Source organism: Hypanus sabinus, chromosome 17, assembly GCF_030144855.1.
Source record: "Hypanus sabinus isolate sHypSab1 chromosome 17, sHypSab1.hap1, whole genome shotgun sequence".
NCBI classification, from domain to species: Eukaryota; Metazoa; Chordata; class Chondrichthyes; order Myliobatiformes; family Dasyatidae; genus Hypanus; species Hypanus sabinus.
Window position 1 is genome coordinate 83885390 of NC_082722.1, and position 20641 is coordinate 83906030.

At 42.5% G+C, this 20641-nt stretch overlaps 1 protein-coding gene across 2 annotated transcripts in view; it reads left to right on the forward strand.

The window, feature by feature from the left end:
* Positions 1–9901: 9901 nt before the first annotated feature.
* gpatch1 (G patch domain containing 1) overlaps positions 9902–20641 on the forward strand; it is an 81509-nt gene continuing 70769 nt past the window's right edge. For both annotated transcript variants that reach the window (XM_059993356.1, XM_059993357.1), the window contains exons 1-2: positions 9902–9981; positions 14192–14332. In XM_059993356.1, coding sequence (XP_059849339.1) covers positions 9915–9981; positions 14192–14332 — 208 coding nt within the window. In that variant the 5' untranslated portion in view covers positions 9902–9914. The remainder of the gene's footprint in view (positions 9982–14191; positions 14333–20641) is intronic.

Below are 20641 nucleotides of genomic sequence, written 5' to 3' on the forward strand. Positions count from 1 at the left end.
AGCTCATGTTATTCTTCTTAGGCACTGGCATAATTGTTGCCTTCATACTGCAATTTGAGAAAGATAAGTCAAATGAATTACAGAAGCACGAGAGAGGAGCTTGCCCAAGTGGATTGGAGGGGGATGCTGGCAGGGATAATGGCAGAGCAGAAGTGGTTGAAGTTTCTAGGAATAGTTCACAAGGCTCAGGATAGATATGTTGCACAGAAGTAGTTCTCAAATTACAAAATCTCCAGTGTCATTTTCTATTGGCCCTATATCTACCCTCACTCTCTTTTACCCTTTATATACTTAAAAAAGCTTTTAGTGTTTTCTTTGATATTGGTTGCCAGCTTCCTTTCATAATTCAGCTTTCCCTTCCTAATGACCTTCTTAGTTTCCTTCTGGAAGTTTTTAAAAGCCTCCCAATCCTCTACCTTCCCACTGGCTTTGGCTTCCTTGTATGCCCTCTCTTTTACTTTTACTTTGGCTCTGACTTCACTTGTGAGCCACGGTACTGTCCTTCCTTTCGAAAATTTCTTCTTACTGAGGATATATCTGTCTTGCACTTCCCTCATAATGCACAGAAACTCCAGCCATTGCTGCTCTGCTGTCCTTCCTGATAGTGTCTTTTTTCAGTCAACCTTAGCCAGTTCCCCTCTCATGCCATTGAAATTTCTTTTATTCCACTGAAATACCAATAGATTGGAATTTAGTTTCTTCTTCTCAAATTTCAAAGTGAACTCGATCGTATTGTGATCACTGTTCCCTCAGGGTTCCTTAACCGTAAACACTCTTATCACCTCCGGATCATTGCACAACACCCAATCCAGCACAGCCGATCCCCTAGTGGGCTCAACAACAAGCTGTTCTAAAAAGCTATCCCTTAGACATTCTACAAATTCTCTCTTGAGGTCCAGTACTGACCTAGTTTTCCCAATCCACTTTCATGTTAAAATCCCCGACAATTATCATGACATTCCCTTTCTGACATGCCTTTTCTATCTCCTGCTATAATTTATAATTTGCTGCTGTTTGGAGGCCTGTATACAACTGCCATTAGGGTCCTTTCACACTTGTCATTTCTTAACTCAACCCATAGAAACTCTCCAACTTCCAATCCTATGTCATCCATTTCTAATGATTTAATATTAATCCTTTTACACAGGGCCACACCACCCCACTCTGCCTACTATCTTTCCAATACACTGTATATCCTTGGACATTCAGCTCCCAATGGCAGCCAACCTTTAACCAAGTTTCAGAGATGGCCACAACATCATCTCTGACCAATCTGTAGCTGAATTTCAAGATCGTCCATTTTATTTCTTATGCTGGGTGCATTCAAATATAACATTTTCAGTCCAGTATTTGTCACTTGCTGTTTTAACTGCACCATGCCTCTATTGTCCTGTAACTCATCCCACTGGCTGTGATTAAGCCTCATCTCCTGCCTGTCCTTCCTATAATCTCTGTTGCATGTTGCCTTTGATTTATTTCTGTTCCCCCTTCCTGAGCCCTATCACTCCGGTTCCCATCCCCTGCCAAATTAGTTTAAACCCTAACAGCTGTATTAAACCTGCCTGCTAGGATATTGGACTCCTGTGAGCGCATACTGATGCACCATCAATAACTCACACCGAGACGTAAGGCGAGATATCGGCTTTTATTGACTGGAAGAAGGAACCAGGAGTGAGTGTCTATCATACAATGTCTTGGAGACTGAGGCCGAGCGTCAGGCCGCAGATCTCCTTTATACAGTGGCCTGTGGGAGGAGCCACAGGAGCAGTCAGCAGGGGCGTGTCCCGACAGGCACATAGTTCACCACACATACTCTGCTCACAGCTGACAAAAAGCCTGTGCCCACCCTGGGCACCTAGCCAGGAGGTGTCCTAATCCCCTGACCTCAGAAATGTGTTTTCCACCCCTACCCCCAGCCACCATACTCCAAGGGCTGGTGCTGTCTCCGGATGCAGATCAGGTCCCAGTAGCACAATGTGGGGGCATCCAGCCAGTCCGTGGCAAAGCCCAGGATCACTTCCCTCAGAGGCCGCTGGGCCCCAATGTTCTTGGAGATGTTATTGAAATTCTGCAATTTATGGAAGGGACTGTAGTTCATATTTGCCTCTTTCAGTTTAGTTTCTCTTCTATTTTCATGGGAATGGAACCCGCTCTCAGGGCCTCACAACTATCCAAGAATGCTGTCCAGAAGATGAGTGCTCTTTCAGGGCTCTGGGGACATATGGATTCTAGGCCAGTGCCCCGGCTGGTTGGAGAGCTGCGCTTGCTTTTTTAGTTCCGACTCTCCTGTGTGCAGAGATTGGAAAAAGCGAAGCAACAGACTTTTAACATCATAAATCTGCGAGTTGTCTGTTATATCTTCCCTCTCACCGTGAAACGGGGACACCTCTTTTTCCCTTATTAGGGAGAGGGGGAGCCTGTAGTATGTTGAATTACCAGGTGAACGAGTAATTTTTGGTATACTGTGAGTCTGGGTCTTGGCCTGAAACGTTGACAGCGCTTCTCCTTATAGATGCTGCCTGGCCTGCTGTGTTCCACCAGCATTTTGTGTGTGTTGTTGTCTGGGTCTTTATTGATGCTTTGCTGCATGCTTGAGTGCTCGCTGGAGGGCGCTGATGCTGGTGGGGGGAATCATTGCCTTGCTGTTGCTTGTGTGGGGGGAGCTGGGGGGGGACTTTAGGTTCTAATATTTTAACAGTCATTCAGTCTTTGGGGCACTTTTATTGTTTTCGTAGATGTCTGCGAAGAAAAATAATTTCAGAATGTATATTGTATACATTTCTCTGACATTAAATGTACCTATTGCCCATTCTTTCTTGGGTGATCTGTTAGTTTTTGTGCGGGGTGGGGTTTGGGGTTTGTGAGTTTTTGTTTCTTTTTCTTTGAGTTTTGTATCTCAGAGTTGTATTCTGCATACATACTTTGATAATAAAATGAACGTTTGACCTTTAAGACAGAATGTAATACAATACAGGCCTTTTACATTGGCCCAGCAGCAGAACCAGGAGATCCTGATCTATCCTCAGCAATTGTGCTGTACCAACAAACAGGAGTACAGGACTGAAGAACAACACAGAGCAGCTCCTGTAGTCTCACATTTCATGTTCATGGAATAAGGATAACTCCAGGCCACAGAAGTTACCCTTTCTGGGAATCCAAAAAAACAGTTTCAAAACTTTCTGGTGTGCATGAGGAAGGAGAACTACTGCATCGGCAGTCAAAGTTCAAAATAAATTTATTATCAAAGTACATACATGTCACTGTGTATGATCATGAGATTAATTTTCTTGTGGCATTCACAGTAATAGAATCAATGAAAGACCACAACCAATGTGTAAAAAAAACAACAACAAGCTGTTTAAATATAACCATATAACAATTACAGCAAGGAAACAGGCCATCTCAGCCCTTCTAGTCCGTGCCGAACGCTTACTCTCACCTAGTCGCACTGACCCGCACTCAGCCCATAACCCTCCATTCCTTTCCTGTCCATATACCTATCCAATTTTGCTTTAAATGACAATACCGAACCTGCCTCTACCAATTCTACTGGAAGCTCATTCCACACAGCTACCACTCTCTGAGTAAAGAAATTCCCCCTCATGTTACCCTTAAACTTTTGCCGCCTAAGTCTCAACTCATGTCCTCTTGTTTGAATCTCCCCTACTCTCAATGGAAAAAGCCTATCCACATCAACTCTCTATCCCCCTCATAATTTTAAATACCTCTATCAAGTCCCCCTTCAACCTTCTACACTCCAAAGAATAAAGACCTAACTTATTCAATCTTTCCCTGTAACTTAGGTGCTGAAACCCAGATAACATTCTAGTAAATTTTCTCTGTACTCTTTCTATTTCGTTGACATCTTTCCTATAATTCAGTGACCAGAACTGTACACAATACTCCAAATTCGGCCTTACCAATGCTTTGTACAATTTTAACATTATATCCCAACTCCTATATTCAATGCTCTGATTTATAAAGGCCAGCATACCAAAAGCTTTCTTCACCACCCTATCCACATGAGATTCCACCTTCAGGGAACTAACTATGTACCATTATTCCTAGATCACTCTGTTCTACTGCATTCTTCAATTCCCTACCATTTACCATGCATGTCCTATTTGGATTATTCCTACCAAAATGTAGCACCTCACACTTATCAGCATTAAACTCCATCAGCCATCCCTCAGCCCACTCTTCTAACCGCTCTAAATGTCTCTGCAAACTTTGAAAACCTACTTCATTATCCACAACGCCACCTACCTTAGTATCATCTGCATACTTACTAATCCAACTTACCGCCCCATCATCCAGATCATTAATGTACATTACAAACAACATTGGACCCAGTACAGATCCTTGAGACACACCACTAGTCACTGGCCTCCAACCTGACAAACAGTTATCCACCACTACTCTCTGGCATCTCCCATCCAGCCACTGTTGAATCCATTTTACTACTTCAATATTAATACCTAACGATTGAACCTTCCTAACTAACCTTCCGTGCGGAACCTTGTCAAAGGCCTTACTGAAGTCCATTTAGACAACATCCACTGCTTTACCCTCATCAACTTTCCTAGTAACCTCTTCAAAAAATTCAATAAGATTTGTCAAACATGACCTTCCACACCCAAATCCATGTTGACTGTTCTTAATCAGACCCTGTCTATCCAGATAACTATATATACCATCTCTAAGAATACTTTCTATTAATTTACCCACCACTGACGTCAAACTGACAGGCCTATAATTGCTAGGTTTACTCTTAGAACCCTTTTTAAACAATGGAACCACATGAGCAATACGCCAATCCTCCGGCACCATCCCCGTTTCTAATGACATTTGAAATATTTCTGTCAGAGCCCCTGTTATTTCTACACTAACTTCCCTCAAGGTCCTAGGGATATCTTGTCAGGACCTGGAGAATTATCCACTTTTACATTCCTTAAAAGCACCAGTACTTCCTCCTCTTTAATCGTCATAGTTTCCATAACTTCCCTACTTGTTTCCCTTACCTTACACAATTCAATATCCTTCTCCTTAGTGAATACCAAAGAAGTACAAATAAATACAATATAATAATATAATAAAATACAAATAAATACAAAAAGAAAAAAAAAGCAACAAATATAAAGAACATGAAATGAAGAGTACTTGAAAGTGAGTCCATTGGTTGTGGGAACAGTTCATTGCTGTGGTGAGTGGAGTTGGTTCAAGAGCCTGAACACCTTCCTCTGCAACCGGATCCTAGAATTCCTGACTGGGAGACCTCAGTCAGTCTGGATTGGAGGCAGCATCTCCAACACCATCACACTGAGCACGGGGGCCCCCCAGGGCTGCGTGCTTAGTCCACTGCTGTTCACTCTGCTGACCCATGACTGTGCTGCAGCACACAGCTCGAACCACATCATCAAGTTCGCCAATGACACGACTGTGGTGGGTCTCATCAGCAAGAACGACGAGTCAGCTTACAGAGAGGAGGTGCAGCAGCTAACAGACTGGTGCAAAGCCAACAACCTGTCTCTGAATGTGAACAAAAGAGTTGGTTGTTGACTTCAGGAGGGCACAGAGCGACCACTCCCCGCTGAACATCGACGGCTCCTCAGTAGAGATCGTTAAGAGCACCAAATTTCTGGTTCACCTGGTGGAGAATCTCACCTGGTCCCTCAACACCAGCTCCATAGCCAAGAAAGCCCAGTAGCATCTCTACTTTCTGTGAAGGCTGAGGAAAGCCCATCTCCCACCCCGCATCCTCATCACATTCTACAGGGATTGTATTGGGAGCATCCTGAGCAGCTGCATCACTGCCTGGTTCGGAAATTACACCATCTTGGATCGCAAGACCCTGCAGTGGATAGTGAGGTCAGCTGAGAAGATCATCGGGGTCTCTCTTCCCGTCATTACAGACATTTACACTACACGTTGCATCTGCAAGGCAAACAGCATTATGAAGGATCGCACACACCCCTCATACAAACTCTTCTCCCTCCTGCCGGGAAAGGCACCGGAACATTCGGGCTCTCACAACCAGACTATGTAACAGTTTCTTCCCCCAAGCTGTCAGACTCCTCAATGCCCAGAGACTGGACTGACACCAACTTACTGCCCTCTACTGTGCCTATTGTCTTGTCTATTATTTATTGTAAAGCCTGCACTGTTCTGTGCACTTTATGTAGTCCCCGGCAGGTCTATAGTCTAGTGTAGTTTCTTTTTTTCTGTGTTGTTTTCACGTAGTTCAGTCTAGTTTTTGTACTGTTTCATGTTGCACCATGGTCCTGAAAAACAGTGTCTCATTTTTACTATGTACTGTACCAGCAGTTATGGTCGAAATGACAATAAAAAGTGACTTGACTTGACTTGATGGTTGAGGAGTAATAACAGTTCCTGAACCTGGTGGTGTGAGTCCTGAGACTCCTGTACTTCCTTCCTGATGGCAGCAGAAAGAAGAGAGCATGAAGAGAGCATGGCCTGGGTGGTGGGGGTCCTCCATGATGGAAGCTGCTTTTTTGCAACAGCACACCATGTACTGTAGATGTGCTCAATGGTGGGGAGGGCTTTTCCATCTGGTAAATCCTCTGGTGGGATACCTCTCACTGCCAGAGGAGAAAAAAACCTAGGCTGACACAGACTAGTTGGGCCAAAGGGCTGTAATGCTCTGAATAGTCTGTCTGGAACACAAAGATGAGCCTGTGTATAGGAATCATAAAACGTAGGAGCAGAATTAAGCCATTCAGTCCATTGATCTGCTCTGCCATTTCATCACGGATGATTTATCATCCCTCTGAAACTTATTCTGCTGCCCTCTCCCTCTGACTAGATCTTTGCTCTGACTAATCAAGAACCTGTCAAGCTCTGCTTTATATATACTCAATGACTTGGCCTCCACAGCTGTCAGTGGCAATGAATTCCACAGATTCACCACTCACCAGCTGAAGAAATTCTTCCTCATCTCTGTTCTAAAATGATGTCCTTGCATTCTGAGACTGTGCCCTATGGTCCTAGACTCACTCACTATAGGAAACATGTCCATTTCCACTCTGTCAGCAGTATAGATAATGCCTTTGCTAGGCATAAAGTTGTAGAGGACCAGATGCAAAACTAGCTTTCCACTGCATGTTGGTATTTCTTCTTAAGCCCATCACCCGTACTGGAGCAAAGGCCACCGACGGCAGCTCCCCAGAGCCCTCAGTCCTGGGCCAGTCTTACACCTGCATCATACAACGTTAATCAGCCCTGTGACTTCCACGAGCTTGCGCTTTTCACCATGACTTCATATGTCTTGTGGGTGAAGATCCCACAAGATCCCTCTCCCAGGGATGAAGTCTTTTTAGCTTCTGTTGCCTTTTCTATAGCTCTGGATTTTTTATGGGATGGGATTGCTAGCTCCATACCCAATCCTTATCCTTACGTAGCCATGCTTGCAATGGTTCATGGCAGAGTTTACATGTTGGTTCATATGACAATAATAAGGCAAAACAAACCAAACCAGACCAGCCTCACTGGGGAGTGATTTAGTATCTGGTGTGATGTTGATCTAAGAAGATGACTCATTTGGGATAACCCCAGTTTTGGTGCCCACTTTGTTGGAATACCAGTGACTCTGGCCATGAGTCTCTGCAGTGTGTGACTTACTTCTCTGCTACTGGGTCTGTCTGTACATGTCTCCCTACCCATCCCAGTAGGTCTGGCACTGAAGGAACCTGTTTGGCAGATCTCAAGTGAGAACATAAATGGTCCATCTCAGTTCATCACATTCCTAGTGCCTGGTTGGAGGAACACACTCAAAATGCTGGTGGAATCTAGCAGCATCTATGAAAATAAATTAATGGTCGACATTTCAGGCCAAAATCCTTCATCAGGTTTGGAAAGGAAGAGGGCAGAAGCCAGAATAAGAAAGTGTGTGTGGGCGGGGGGGGGGGGGGGTAAGGGGAGTGTACAAGCAGGTGATAGGTGAGGGAGCAGATAGATGGATGGAGGAGGTGAAGTAAGAAGCTGGGAGGTGATGGTGTGAAGAGGTAAAGGGTGGAAGGAGGAGGAATCTGATAGGAGAAGAGAGTGAACCATGGGAGAAAGGGAAGGAGGAGATGATGGGCAGGTGAGGAGAAGAGAAGTGGAACCATAGAGTACTACAGAAACAGGCCATTTGGCCCATCGACTCCATGCCAAACCATTAATCTACCTAGTCCCATTGACTTGCACCTGGACCATAGCACTCCACACCTCCCATCCATGTACTTTTTTCTTAATGTTGAAATCAAACCTGCATTCAGCATTTCATTCCACACTCACACTATCCTCTGAGTCAAGAGTTCCCTACTGTTCCCCTAATACATTTCTGTTTTCACTCTAGCTCTAATCACAATGGGAATGGAAAAAGAGGAGGGGGAAGGAGGAGAAATTAGCAGAAGTTAGAGAAATGCCATCATGTTGGAGGATTCCCAGCCAGAATACAAAATGTCTGTAGAAACTCCTCCCAATAAATATTCCTTAGCTTCCATCTTATGCTGTGGTAATCAGCTCTCCCCTAATTTAGTGCCTTCCCACAAGGTCTGGTTTAATCCTCATTCATAACTATCTGAAAACTTAACGAATTGTAGTCATTATTCTCAAAATATTCACTCACAAGCAGGTTTGTCACGTGGTTCAGTTAATTTCCCAAGACCAGGTTGAGTAGGTTCTCCCTAGTTGGAATCCAGAGAATCAGGGCTGATGGCAGATTTGGGGCTGAGAATTGAGGGGTGAGGGTGGGTTTCAGTGTGAGGGGTATTTGGGGTTGAGGGCGGGTTTGGGCATGAGAGTCAGGGATGCGGTGGTTTTGAGGGTGAGGGTAGGTTCAGGGACAAGAATCGAGGGTGAGGGCGGGTTTGCAGTTGAGAATCAGTGAGGGTGGGTTTGGGATGAGAATCAGGCTGAAGGCGGGTTTGGGGTGAGAATTGGGTGAGGTGGGTCTGGGGCTGAGAATCTGGAGTAATGGGGGGGGGGTTTGGAGTGAGAATCGGTGATGAGGGCAGGTTTGAGGGTGAAAATCAGCTGTGAGGTCAGTTTTGGGAGTGAGGATTGGAGTTCTGTCTGGGGATGGGCAGATTTGGGGTGAGAATCAGAGTGGGAGTTGGGTGTGAGGGCAGGTTTCGGGTGAAAATTGGGAGGTGATGGCAGGTTTAGAGGTGAGAATGGGTTTGTGGAGAGTATCGGTGGTGAGGGCAGGTTTGACGGTGAGGAAAAGTTTGGAGTGAGGGTAGGTTTGGGGCTGAGAATCGGGAATGTGACTGAGTTTGGGGATGGCAGAGTTAGGGTGTGAGAATTGGGGGGGGTGAGGGCAGTGTTATGGGTGACAATTGGAAGTGAGAGTGGGCTTGGGGGTGAGAATCAGTGAGGGTGGGTTTAGGATGAGAATCAGGGTTTGAGGGTGTGAATTGGGGTGGGGGTTTTGAGGGTGAGAATTGCAGTGGGGGTTTGGGGTGAGATTCGATGAAGGTGTTTTGGAGGTGGGGATCAGGGTGAGGGAGTGTTTGGGGTGAGGGTGGGTATGGGGGTGAGAACCAGGGATGGGGGGGGGGAGTTTGGGATAAGAATCAGTGAGGGGGGTTTGGGGGTGAGAATCGGGGTGATGGTGGGAATTGGTGGTGAGGGTCGGTTTGGGGTGAGAAGCAGTAAGGGCGGCGGGTTTGGAATGAGAATAGGGATGATGGCGAGTTCGAGGGTGAAAGTCGGTGGTGAGGGGTGCTTGGGGTGAGAATCAGGGAATAAGTGCGGGTTTCGTGGTGGGAACCAGTGCTGGGGTGTCTAACGGTAATGCTGCGGGGGGAAGGAACGGTTGTTGAATCATTCAGGATCACGGCGAGGGGCCGAGTGGCCGGCCTCCTTCCTCTCGCCGTGCTCGGAGCCGCCCCTTGACCCGGAAGTGGAAGATGGCGGCGGCCGAGGAAGACGAGGAAGATTTTGTGTATTTGGGCACCCCGCTGGAACCGCTTGACGGTGAGCGTGGGGCGGGGGGAACGGGGTAAATGAGACCGGAGGGTGGGACGAGCGGGGTAACGGAGACCGGAGTGCGGGGGAACGGGGTAAATGAGACCGGAGGGTGGGGGAACGGGGTAAAGGAGACTGGAGAGTGTGGGGAACGGGGTAAATGAGACCGGAGGGTGGGACGAGCGGGGTAACGGTGACCGGAGGGCGGGAGAACGGGGTAAATGAGACCGGAGGGTGGGGGGAGAGCGGGGCAACGGAGAGGAGAGTGTGGGGTGGGTCGGGGTAAATGAGACCGGAGGGTGGGGGAGTGGGGTAACGGAGACTGGAGGATGGGGGGAGTGGGGTAATTGAGACCGAAGGGGGGGTGAAACAGGGTAATGGAGACCGGATGGTAAGGATAGTGGGGAATGGAAGGTGTGGGTGGGTTAACGGGGACCTGACAGTAGGGAGTTGTAATGGAGACTGGAGGGTGGGGAGGAAGCTTGGCAGTGTAGGGGTTTATGGGGACTGGGCCCTTAGAGTGAAGGGGAGCTGGGTAATGGTGACAGGAGGTTGGGGGTGATTTACAGAGACCAGAGGGGGGTATGTGGTTAATGGAGACCAGTGTTTGGGAGGGAGTAGGGTAACATGTAGGTGGGGTAATGGAGACTGGAGCAGAGTGGAATGAATGGGACCTAGTAGGAACTGGGTAACAGGTGAGGAGGTGAAGGGGCTTGTGGTGGCAAGCACGTCCCAGCATCTTGGCCTCTACCCTCTGGCAGGGTCCAGGGTTGACAGTCAATGTTTTGGGTGGAGACCCTTCATGTGAACCAAGTCTCCAGGTAAAGTGTCTCAGCCTGAAATATCCACAGAAACTGCTTGAAATGCTGAGTTCTTCCATCAGATTACTTGTTGTTTCAGATCTTTATGTTCTATGTTGGTTAAAACTCTTCTGTGCCAGGTCCATAATAACACCAATTCCTCAATGTTTCAAAGATCTATCTTTCTTCTGCTTAAATATATCCCACATTCTCTGGGGCAGAGAATTCCAGAGATTCACCTCCCTCTGAATGAAGAAATTCTTTCACACAGAAACATAGAAAACCTACAGCACAATACAGGCTGATTGGCCCACAAAGCTGTGCCAAACATGTAGCTACTTTAGAACTACATAGGCTTTACCCATTGCCCTCTATTTTTCTAAGCTGTATGTACCTGTTCAGGAGTCTCTTAAAAGACCCTATTGTTTCCACCTCCACCACCGCTGTGGGCAGCCCATTCCATACATTTATCACTCTCTGCGTAAAATAACTTACCCCTGACATCTCCTCTGTACCTACTCCCCAGCACCCTCTCATGCTAGCCATTTCAGCCCTGGGAAAAAGCCTCTGACTATCCACACTATCAGGGTCTTATCTTGTACACCTCTATTAGGTCACCTCTCATCCTCCATTGCTCCAAGGAGAAAAGGCCGAGTTCACTCAACCTATTCTCATAAGGCATGCTCCCCAATCTAGGCAACATCCTTGTAAATCTCTGCACCCTTTCTATGGTTTCCACTTCCTTCCTATAGGCGACCAGAATTGAGCACAGTACCCCAAGTGTGGTCTGACCAGGGTCCTATATAGCTGCAACATTACCTCACAGCTCTTAAGCTCAATCCCATGACTGATGAATGCCAATGCACATATGCCTTCTTAACCGCAGAGTCAACCTGCGTAGCAGCTTTGAGTGTCCTATGGACTCGGACCCCAAGTTTCCTCTGATCCTCCACACTGCCGAGAGTCTTGCCATTAATGCTATATTCTGCCATCATATTTGACCTACCAAAATGAACCACCTTACACTTATCTGGGTTGAACTCCATCTGCCACTTCTCAGCCCAGTTTTGCATCCTATCAGTGTCCCGCTGTAACCTCTGACAGCCCTCCACACTATCCACAACACCCCTAACCTTTGTTTCATCAGCAAATTTATTAACCCATCCCTCCACTTCCTCATCCAGGTCATTTATAAAAAATCACAAAGGGTCCCAGAACAGAGGCACTCCACTGGTCACTGGCCTCCGTGCAAAATATGAACCGTCTACAACCACTCCTTGCTCTCTGTGGCAAGCTAGTTCTGGATCCACAAAGCAATATCCCCTTGGATCGTATGCCTCCTTACTTTCTCAATAAGCCTTGCATGGGGTACCTTATCAAATGCCCTGCTAAAATCCATATACACTACATCTACTGCTCTACCTTCATCAATGTGCTTAGTCACATCCTCAAAAATGCAATCAGGCTCATAAGGCACAACCTGCCTTTGACAAAGCCATGCTGACTACTCCTAATCATATAATGCCTCTCCAAATGTTCATAAATTCTACCTCTCAGGATCTTCTCCATCAACCTACCAACCTCTAAAGTAAGACTCATTGGTCTAAAATTTCCTGGGCTATCCCTACTCCCTTTTTTGAATAAGGGAACAACATCCGCAACCCTCCAATCCTCCAGAACCTCTCCTGTCCCCATTGGTGATGCAAAAGATCATCACCAAAGGCTCTGAAATCTCTTCCCTCGCTTCCCACAGTAGTCTGGGGTACGTCCTGTCTGGTCCTGGTAACTTATCCAACTTGATGCTTTCCAAAAGCTCCAGCACATCCTCTTCCTTAAAATCTGCATGCTCAAGCTTTTCAGTCCACTGCAAGTCATCCCTGCAATCACCAAGATCCTTTTCTGTAGTGAATACTGAAGCAAAGTATTCATTAAGTACCTCTGCCATCTCCTCTGGTTCCATACACACTTTTCCACTGTCACACTTGATTGGTCCTATTCTCTCACTTCTTATCCTCTTGCTCTTCACATACTTGTAGAATGCTTAGGGGTTTTCCTTAATCCTGTCCACTAAGGCCTTCTCATGGCCCTTTCTGGCCCTCCTAATTTCGTTCTTAAGCTCCTTCCTGCTAGCCTTATAATCTTCTAGATTTCTATCATTACTTAGTTTTTTGAATCTTTCATAAGCTCTTCTTCTTGACTAGATTTACAACAGCCTTTGTACACCATGGTTGCTGTACCCTACCATCCTTTCCCTGTCTCATTGGAACATATCTATGCAGAACCTCATGCAAATATCCCCTGACATTTACCACATTTCTTCCATATGTTTCCCTGAGAATATCTGTTTCCAATTTATGCTTCCAAGTTCCTGCCTGATAGCCTCATATTTCCCCTTACTCCAATGAAATGTTTCCCAAACTTGTCTGTTCCTATCCCTCTCCAATGCTATGGTAAAGGAGAAAGAATTATGATCTCCCACTGAGAGACCCGACACCTGACCAGGTTCATTTCCCAATACCAGATCAAGTACAGCCTCTCCTCTTGTAGACTTATTTACATGTTCTGTTAAGAAACCTTCCTGAACACACCTAACAATCTCCACCCCATTGAAACCCCTCACTCTGAGGAGATGCCAATCAATATTTGGGAAATTAAAATCTCCCACCACAACAACCTTGTTATTATTACATCTTTCCAGATTCTGTCTCCCTATCTGCTCCTCGATGTCCCTGTTACTATTGGGTGGTCTATAAAAAAACACCCAGTGGAGTTATTGACCCCTTCCTATTCCTAACCTCCATCCAGAGAGACTCTGTAGACAATCTCTCCGTGACTTCCTCCTCTTCTGCAGCCGTGACACTATCTCTGATCAACAGTGCCACGCCCCCATCTTTTTTGCTTCCCTCCTTGTCCTTTCTGAAACATTAAAGCCTGGCATTTGAAGTAGCCATTCCTGCCCCTGCACCATCCAAGTCTCTGGAACGGCTACAACATCACAGCTCCAAGTGCTGATCCACACATCTCAGTTTTAACTGACCAGGTTCTTATTCTCTAGCTCAGTCTCTTGTCTCCTTGTGTTGGTGACTCTCCCACAGGTGGAAATATCTCAACATCTACTCTGTCAAGACCCTTAGGGTCATGTATGTTTGAATAAGGTCACTCCTCATTCTTGTAGACTGAAAGGAATACAGACCCAAACTGGTCTCACCTGGTAGGAAACTCTGTCATCCTGTTGAATCTCTTTTGGACTTCCTCCAAGGCTATTATATACATGGGATATTGCAGATGTTGGAAATCTGAAACAACATACACACAATGCTGGAGGAATTCAGCAAGTCAGGCAGCATCTATGGAGGGGAATAAACAGTTGACATTTTTGGTTGAGATTGTTCATCAGGGCTACTCTTTTTTTTAAATAGGTAAGGGACCCTCTGTGAAGAAACCAGTTCCTCTGCAGGACCAGACTGTGAAGGATGAAAAGGGACGATACAAGCGCTTTCATGGTGCATTCACCGGGGGATTCTCTGCAGGGTATTTCAACTCTGTGGGCTCAAAGGAAGGTAAGGACGTTCTGAAGGCACTTTCCCCAAGACCAGAGAATGATGGTGGCAGAGAAAATGAATTTACCCAATTATAAGATGGGCGGACTTCCCAAACACTCCTTCATTGAGAGCACCCATTACCTCTTCACCCAGGAACTGGCTATTTTTTAAAAACAGAGTAAAGATGAGCTTTATTTGTCACATATTTGTACATGGAAACATACAGTTAAATGTGTAATATGCGGTCCCCGGATGTTCTGTTGGGCAGCCCGCCAGTGTCACCATGTTTCCAGTGCCAACATAGCATGCCCACCAATGACTAACTTTGGAATGTGGGAGAAAACCGGAGCACCAGGAGGAAAACCACACAGTTGCAGGGAGAACATCCAAACTCCTTACGTATATTAGCACAATTGCTTGCACTGTACTAGCATTATGCCAACAAACTACTTATCACTTTTCATTGTTTAGGATGTGTGTTTTTGGCAGTAACTTGGCACCAATCCCTGACTGTCCTCAGAAGGTGAAGGAGAGCTGTCTTTGTGAACCACTGTAGTCCTTCTAGTGTACGTAGGTGTTTCTGGGTTGTTGGGGAGGGAGTTGTGCCATCTTTATATGGTGACAGTGGAAGTTTGTATGGTAGGCCTCTTTATTAGGTACAGCTGCTGCTTGTTAATGCAACTGTCTAATCAGCCAATCACATGGCAGCAACACAATGCATAAAAGCATGCAGATATTGTCAAGAGGTTCAAACCAAACATCAGAATGAGGAAGAACTGTGATCTAACTGACTTTGACCTTGAAATCATTGTTGGTGCCAGATGGGGTAGTTTGAAATTCCCAGAATCGCGATCTTCTTGGATTTTTACATAAAATTTCTAGAATTTGTAGAAAATAGTGCCGAAAGCAAATAACATCCAGTAAATGGCAGTTCTGTGGGCAAAAAAAAAAGTACAGAGTTGTCAGACTTTCAGGCTGACAGGAAGGCAAGAGTAACCACCATTACAACAGAGTGCTGAAGAGCATCTGTGAGTGTTCAACACATTGAACCTTGAAGTGGATGAGCTGGAGCAGCAGAAGGCCAAGAATATGCCACTACGTGGCCACTCTTTAGATATGAGATAAAGTGGCAGCTGCTGTATTTCCAGGTCCAAAGATGCAGAGGGAAGCTGCAGATCTGGTGTTTGCCTGTAGATTGTTCCCTTGTCCCACCTGAAGAGGTCCCTGGGATCTGTGGGGCTGTGTCTGGTCTGGGGTTTGAGGCCCTATTTGACTGACCTGATGCAACGTCATGCTGGTGGACCGTGAACAGACACTACCAGGCCTTTAGCATAAGGCTGGGACGTTTTCCAGTTTATCCCGTCATTCCCCAATGGGCCACCCACCTCCCTGGCTCAGTTTATGGGCAAGGGCGATGGGTGCCTCATGCACTTTGCTCACATGAAGTCTTTTGTGCATTTGGCCTGTTGTGCTGTGCATCACAGCGGCCTAAGTAGACTGCTTGTTTCCCCAGCTTGGGCACACGTATCAGTGAGTCATGTGTCGCCCAACTCACGTACGGAGGATTGTGAGGGATGCAGGGCTGACATATTAACCAATTTTTACAGTAGCACTGTTGAGAGTGTCCTGACCAACTGCATTACTTTCTGGTATGGGAATTGCAAGGCATCTGACCACAAGTCCCTACGAAGGATTGCAAAGACTGCTGAGAGGATCTTCGGGGTCTCTCTTCCACCCATCTTGAGTTATTTATCAGGAGTGCAGCGTACGCAGGGTCCTCAGCATTATCTTCTTTCTTTTTCAATCTTTTTATTAAATTTCATATATAAAAAAAAACAACACATAATAATGAATAGATTACAGATTCAATAAACTTGAGATTACATTAGTAATAGGATAATAATATCCTATTAAAACATCCATCAACAAAAGGTACATAAATCAATCAAGTCTATATAAATATATATGAAAAAAAACAAAAATAATCATCAAAAAAAGAAAAAAAAATTGAGATTATATATGAGAAAAAATATATATTGAAAAAAAAATACTAAACTATAACTAACATGGGCAATAATAGTACTTTATAAATATATGAAGGTGTCAAGAAAAGAACTCCGGAACTCCATACCTGAACAAGGATAAGTAGAGAAAAGGATCTGAAATAGGCCAAATTAATTCATATGAAAGTGTCGAATAAATGGTCCCCAGGTTTCTTCAAATTTAATTGAAGAATCAAAGATAGTGCTTCTGATTTTTTCCAAACTCAAATAAGAAATAGTTTGGGAGAACCACTGAAATGTAGTAGGAGGATTTACTTCTTTCCAGTTTTGTAATATAGACCTTCTGGCCATTAATGTTACAAAGGCAATCATTCGTCTGATTGAAGGGGAAAGCTGATTGCCATCTTCATTTGGTATACCGAAAATTGCAGTAATAAAATGGGGTTGTAAATCGATATTCCATACTGAGGAAATGACATCAAAAATGTCCTTCCAATAGTTATGTAAAGTGGGACATGTCCAAAACATGTGAGTCAATGAAGCCACTTCTAAGTGACATCTGTCACATTGAGGATTAATATGCGAATAAAATCGGGCAAGCTTATCTTTAGACATATAAGCTCTATGTACAATTTTAAATTGTATTAAAGCATGTTTAGCACAAATAGAGGAGGAATTAACCATTTGTAAAATTTTTTCCCATTTATCTGTTGATATATTACATCGAAGTTCTTTTTCCCATTCTTGTCTAATTCTATCCGATATTTCTGGCTGTATCTTCATAATCATGTTATAAATAAAAGCTACTAATCCCTTCTGACAAGGATTAAAAGTAAAAATCAAATCTGAAAAATCCGATGGAGTTGAATTAGGAAAAGATGGAAGAATTTTATGTAAGAAATTTCTAATTTGTAAGTATCTAAAAAAATTAGATTTAGGTAATTCAAATTTGTTGGATAGTTGATCAAAAGACATCAAAGTACCTTCAAAAAAAAGATCACGAAAACATTTTATACCTTTCCTTTTCCATATACTAAAAGCTTGATCTGTCAATGAAGGTTTAAAAAAAAAATTACATAAAATAGGGCTGTCCAGAGCAAAGTTTTTCAGATTAAAGAATTTGCGAAATTGAAACCAAATTCGTAGTGTATGTTTAACAACAGGGTTAGATATCTGTTTATTGAATTTGGCTAAATCAATAGGAAGAAAAGAACCAAGAACGGAAAATATAGAATATCCCTTAACCTCACTACATTCCAAATTTACCCACTGTGGGCACACAGGTGAATCCAAATCTAGTTTCCAGTACATTAGGTTACGAATATTATTCGCCCAATAATAAAATCTAAAGTTAGGTAAAGCTAGACCACCATCTTTTTTAGACTTTTGTAATTGCCTTTTGCTTAACCTAGGATTTTTATTTTGCCACACAAATGAGGAAATTTTTGAATCAATATTATCAAAAAAAGATTTAGGAATAAAAATTGGTAAAGCTTGGAATAAATATAAAAATTTCGGTAAAATCATCATTTTAATAGCATTAATCCGACCAACTAATGATAAAAATAAGGGAGACCATCTTGTAGTAAGTTGCTGAATTTGATGAAGCATAGGTAAAAAATTCAGTCCAAATAAATCTTTATATTTCTTGGTGATTTTTATACCTAAATAGATAAAGTTATCAGTAACAACTTTAAATGGCATCCTATCACTCAATAAAGTTTGCGCGTTTAAAGGGAATAACTCACTCTTATCTAAGTTTAACTTATAACCAGAAAAGCTACCAAATTGAGCCAACAAGGATAAAATAGCAGGAATAGACCTACTAGGATTAGAAATATATAACAACAAATCATCAGCATAAAGCGATAATTTGTATAACTTCTCATTACGGGTAATACCAAAAATATTAGGAGACTCACGAATAGCAATAGCTAAAGGTTCTAATGCAATATTAAATAATAAAGGACTTAAAGGACAACCTTGTCTCGTACCACGAGATAATTGAAAAAAAGAGGATCTATAATTATTTGTAAGAACAGAAGCAACAGGTTTATAATATATTAATTTAATCCATGATATAAAATTAGGACTAAAATTAAAGTTTCTCAATGCATTAAATAAATATGTCCATTCAACTCTATCAAAGGCTTTTTCAGCATTAATGAGATAACACATTCTGGGGTTGCAGGTGATGAAGTATAAATTATGTTAATCAATTTTCTAATATTAAAAAAGGAATACCGATTCCTAATAAAACCAGTTTGATCTTCTGAAATAATCTGTGGTAATACCTTTTCTAATCTAATGGCTAAAATTTTTGTAAGAATCTTAGAGTCTACATTTAATAATGATATAGGGCGATAAGATGCACATAAAGTAGGATCTTTATCTTTTTTAAGAATTAGAGAGATAGTAGCTTCATAAAACGATTGAGGTAATCTCTTCTTAACAAACGCATCATTAAAGATTTCACATAGCCAAGGAGAAAGCAATAAAGAAAAAGTTTTAAAAAATTCTACAATAAAACCATCAGGACCAGGAGCTTTCCCTGAATTCATTGATGAGATAGCCTCTCTTATTTCATCCATAGAAATAGGAGCATCAAGCAAGCTACAATCTTCATCTATCAGTTTAGGAATATTCAAGTTATTAAAAAAATTATCCATCGTAAACCGGTCACCGTCAAATTCTGATTGATATAAAGATTTATAAAAATCTTGAAAAGTGTTATTGATTTCTTTATAATCAGTAGTTAAATTACCGTCTTGTTTACGAATTTTAATAATTTGTCGCTTAGTCGAAATAGCTTTTAATTGATTAGCTAACAATTTACCAGTTCGATCACTATGAATATAAAATTGAGCCCTAGTCTTAATTAATTGATTCTCAATTGAAGAAGATAATAATAAACTATGTTCCATTTGAAGCTCAACTCTCTTCTTATAAAGTTCTTTGGTAGGAGTAACGGAATAAATCTTATCAATTTCTTTAATTTTATCCACCAATAAAGCTATATTTGAATATCTTTGTTTTCTTTTACCAGCGGAATATGAAATAATTTGTCCACGAATAAAAGCCTTGAAAGAGTCCCAAAGTATTCCTTTGTCAATCTCTTCATTATAGTTTGTTGAAAAAAATAAGTCAATTTGTTGTTTTATGAAGGTAATAAATTCTGGATCTTGAAGCAAAGTAGCATTAAGTCTCCAAGATCTAGTATTGATAGAAGAGTCCGGAATCTTAATAGATAACTTCAAAGGCGCATGATCCGAAATAGCAATAGAATCGTATTTACAATCAATAACATCTGCTAATAAACGATGATCAATAAGGAAATAATCAATTCTAGAATAACTATGATATACATGTGAAAAAAATGAAAATTCTTTATCTTTAGGGTTCAAAAACCGCCATATTTCAGTAATTCCAGAATCAACCATAAAAGAATTAATAAGTAAAGCTGATCTATTCGGAAGAGTTCGAATAGGTTTAGATCTATCCATCGAAGGATTCAAACAACAATTAAAGTCTCCACCCATAATCAACATATATTCATTCAAATTAGGAAGAGAAGTAAATAAACGTTTAAAAAATTCAGGACAATCAAAGTTTGGAGCATAAATATTAACTAAAACAACTTTCCGATTAAAAAGTGAACCAGTTATCAACAAAAATCTACCCTGTGGATCAGAAATAATTTCATAATGTGTAAACGAAATTGAGGCGTCTATAAAAATAGACACACCCCTAATTTTAGCGGTACAATTTGAGTGAAATTGTTGTCCTTTCCAGAACCTAAAAAAACGTTGATTATCCTCCCTCCTAATATGGGTCTCCTGTGCAAAAATAATATTAGCGTTCAATCTGTGGAATACTTTAAATATTTTTTTACGTTTAATCGGATGATTTAAACCATTAGTATTCCACGAGATAAAGTTAATAGATTTATCCATCATACCAATATTAATTGTGTGTATCATAAAAGGTTAAAAAGACACATAACCCACAATTTAGGAAGGAGGAAAATTGATTCAGGAGCAACCGGAGATCCTGACACCTCAACAATATTAACAATTTAAAGTCAGCCCATAAACTAAAAGCAAAAAAATAAAAAGCAAAAGCATGAAAAAAGATCCCTCCCCCCTCCCCCCACCCTTTGAAAGAAAGCCAAGCGGCAGGCGCATAAACTAATACTAATATTACCCCCATTTCAAGATGGCAGCTCCATAAGAAAATTTTTTTAAGAAAAAACTATATAATTAAAATATAGAGTTGCAAAAAAAAAAAAATATATATATATATATATATATATACCTACATATAT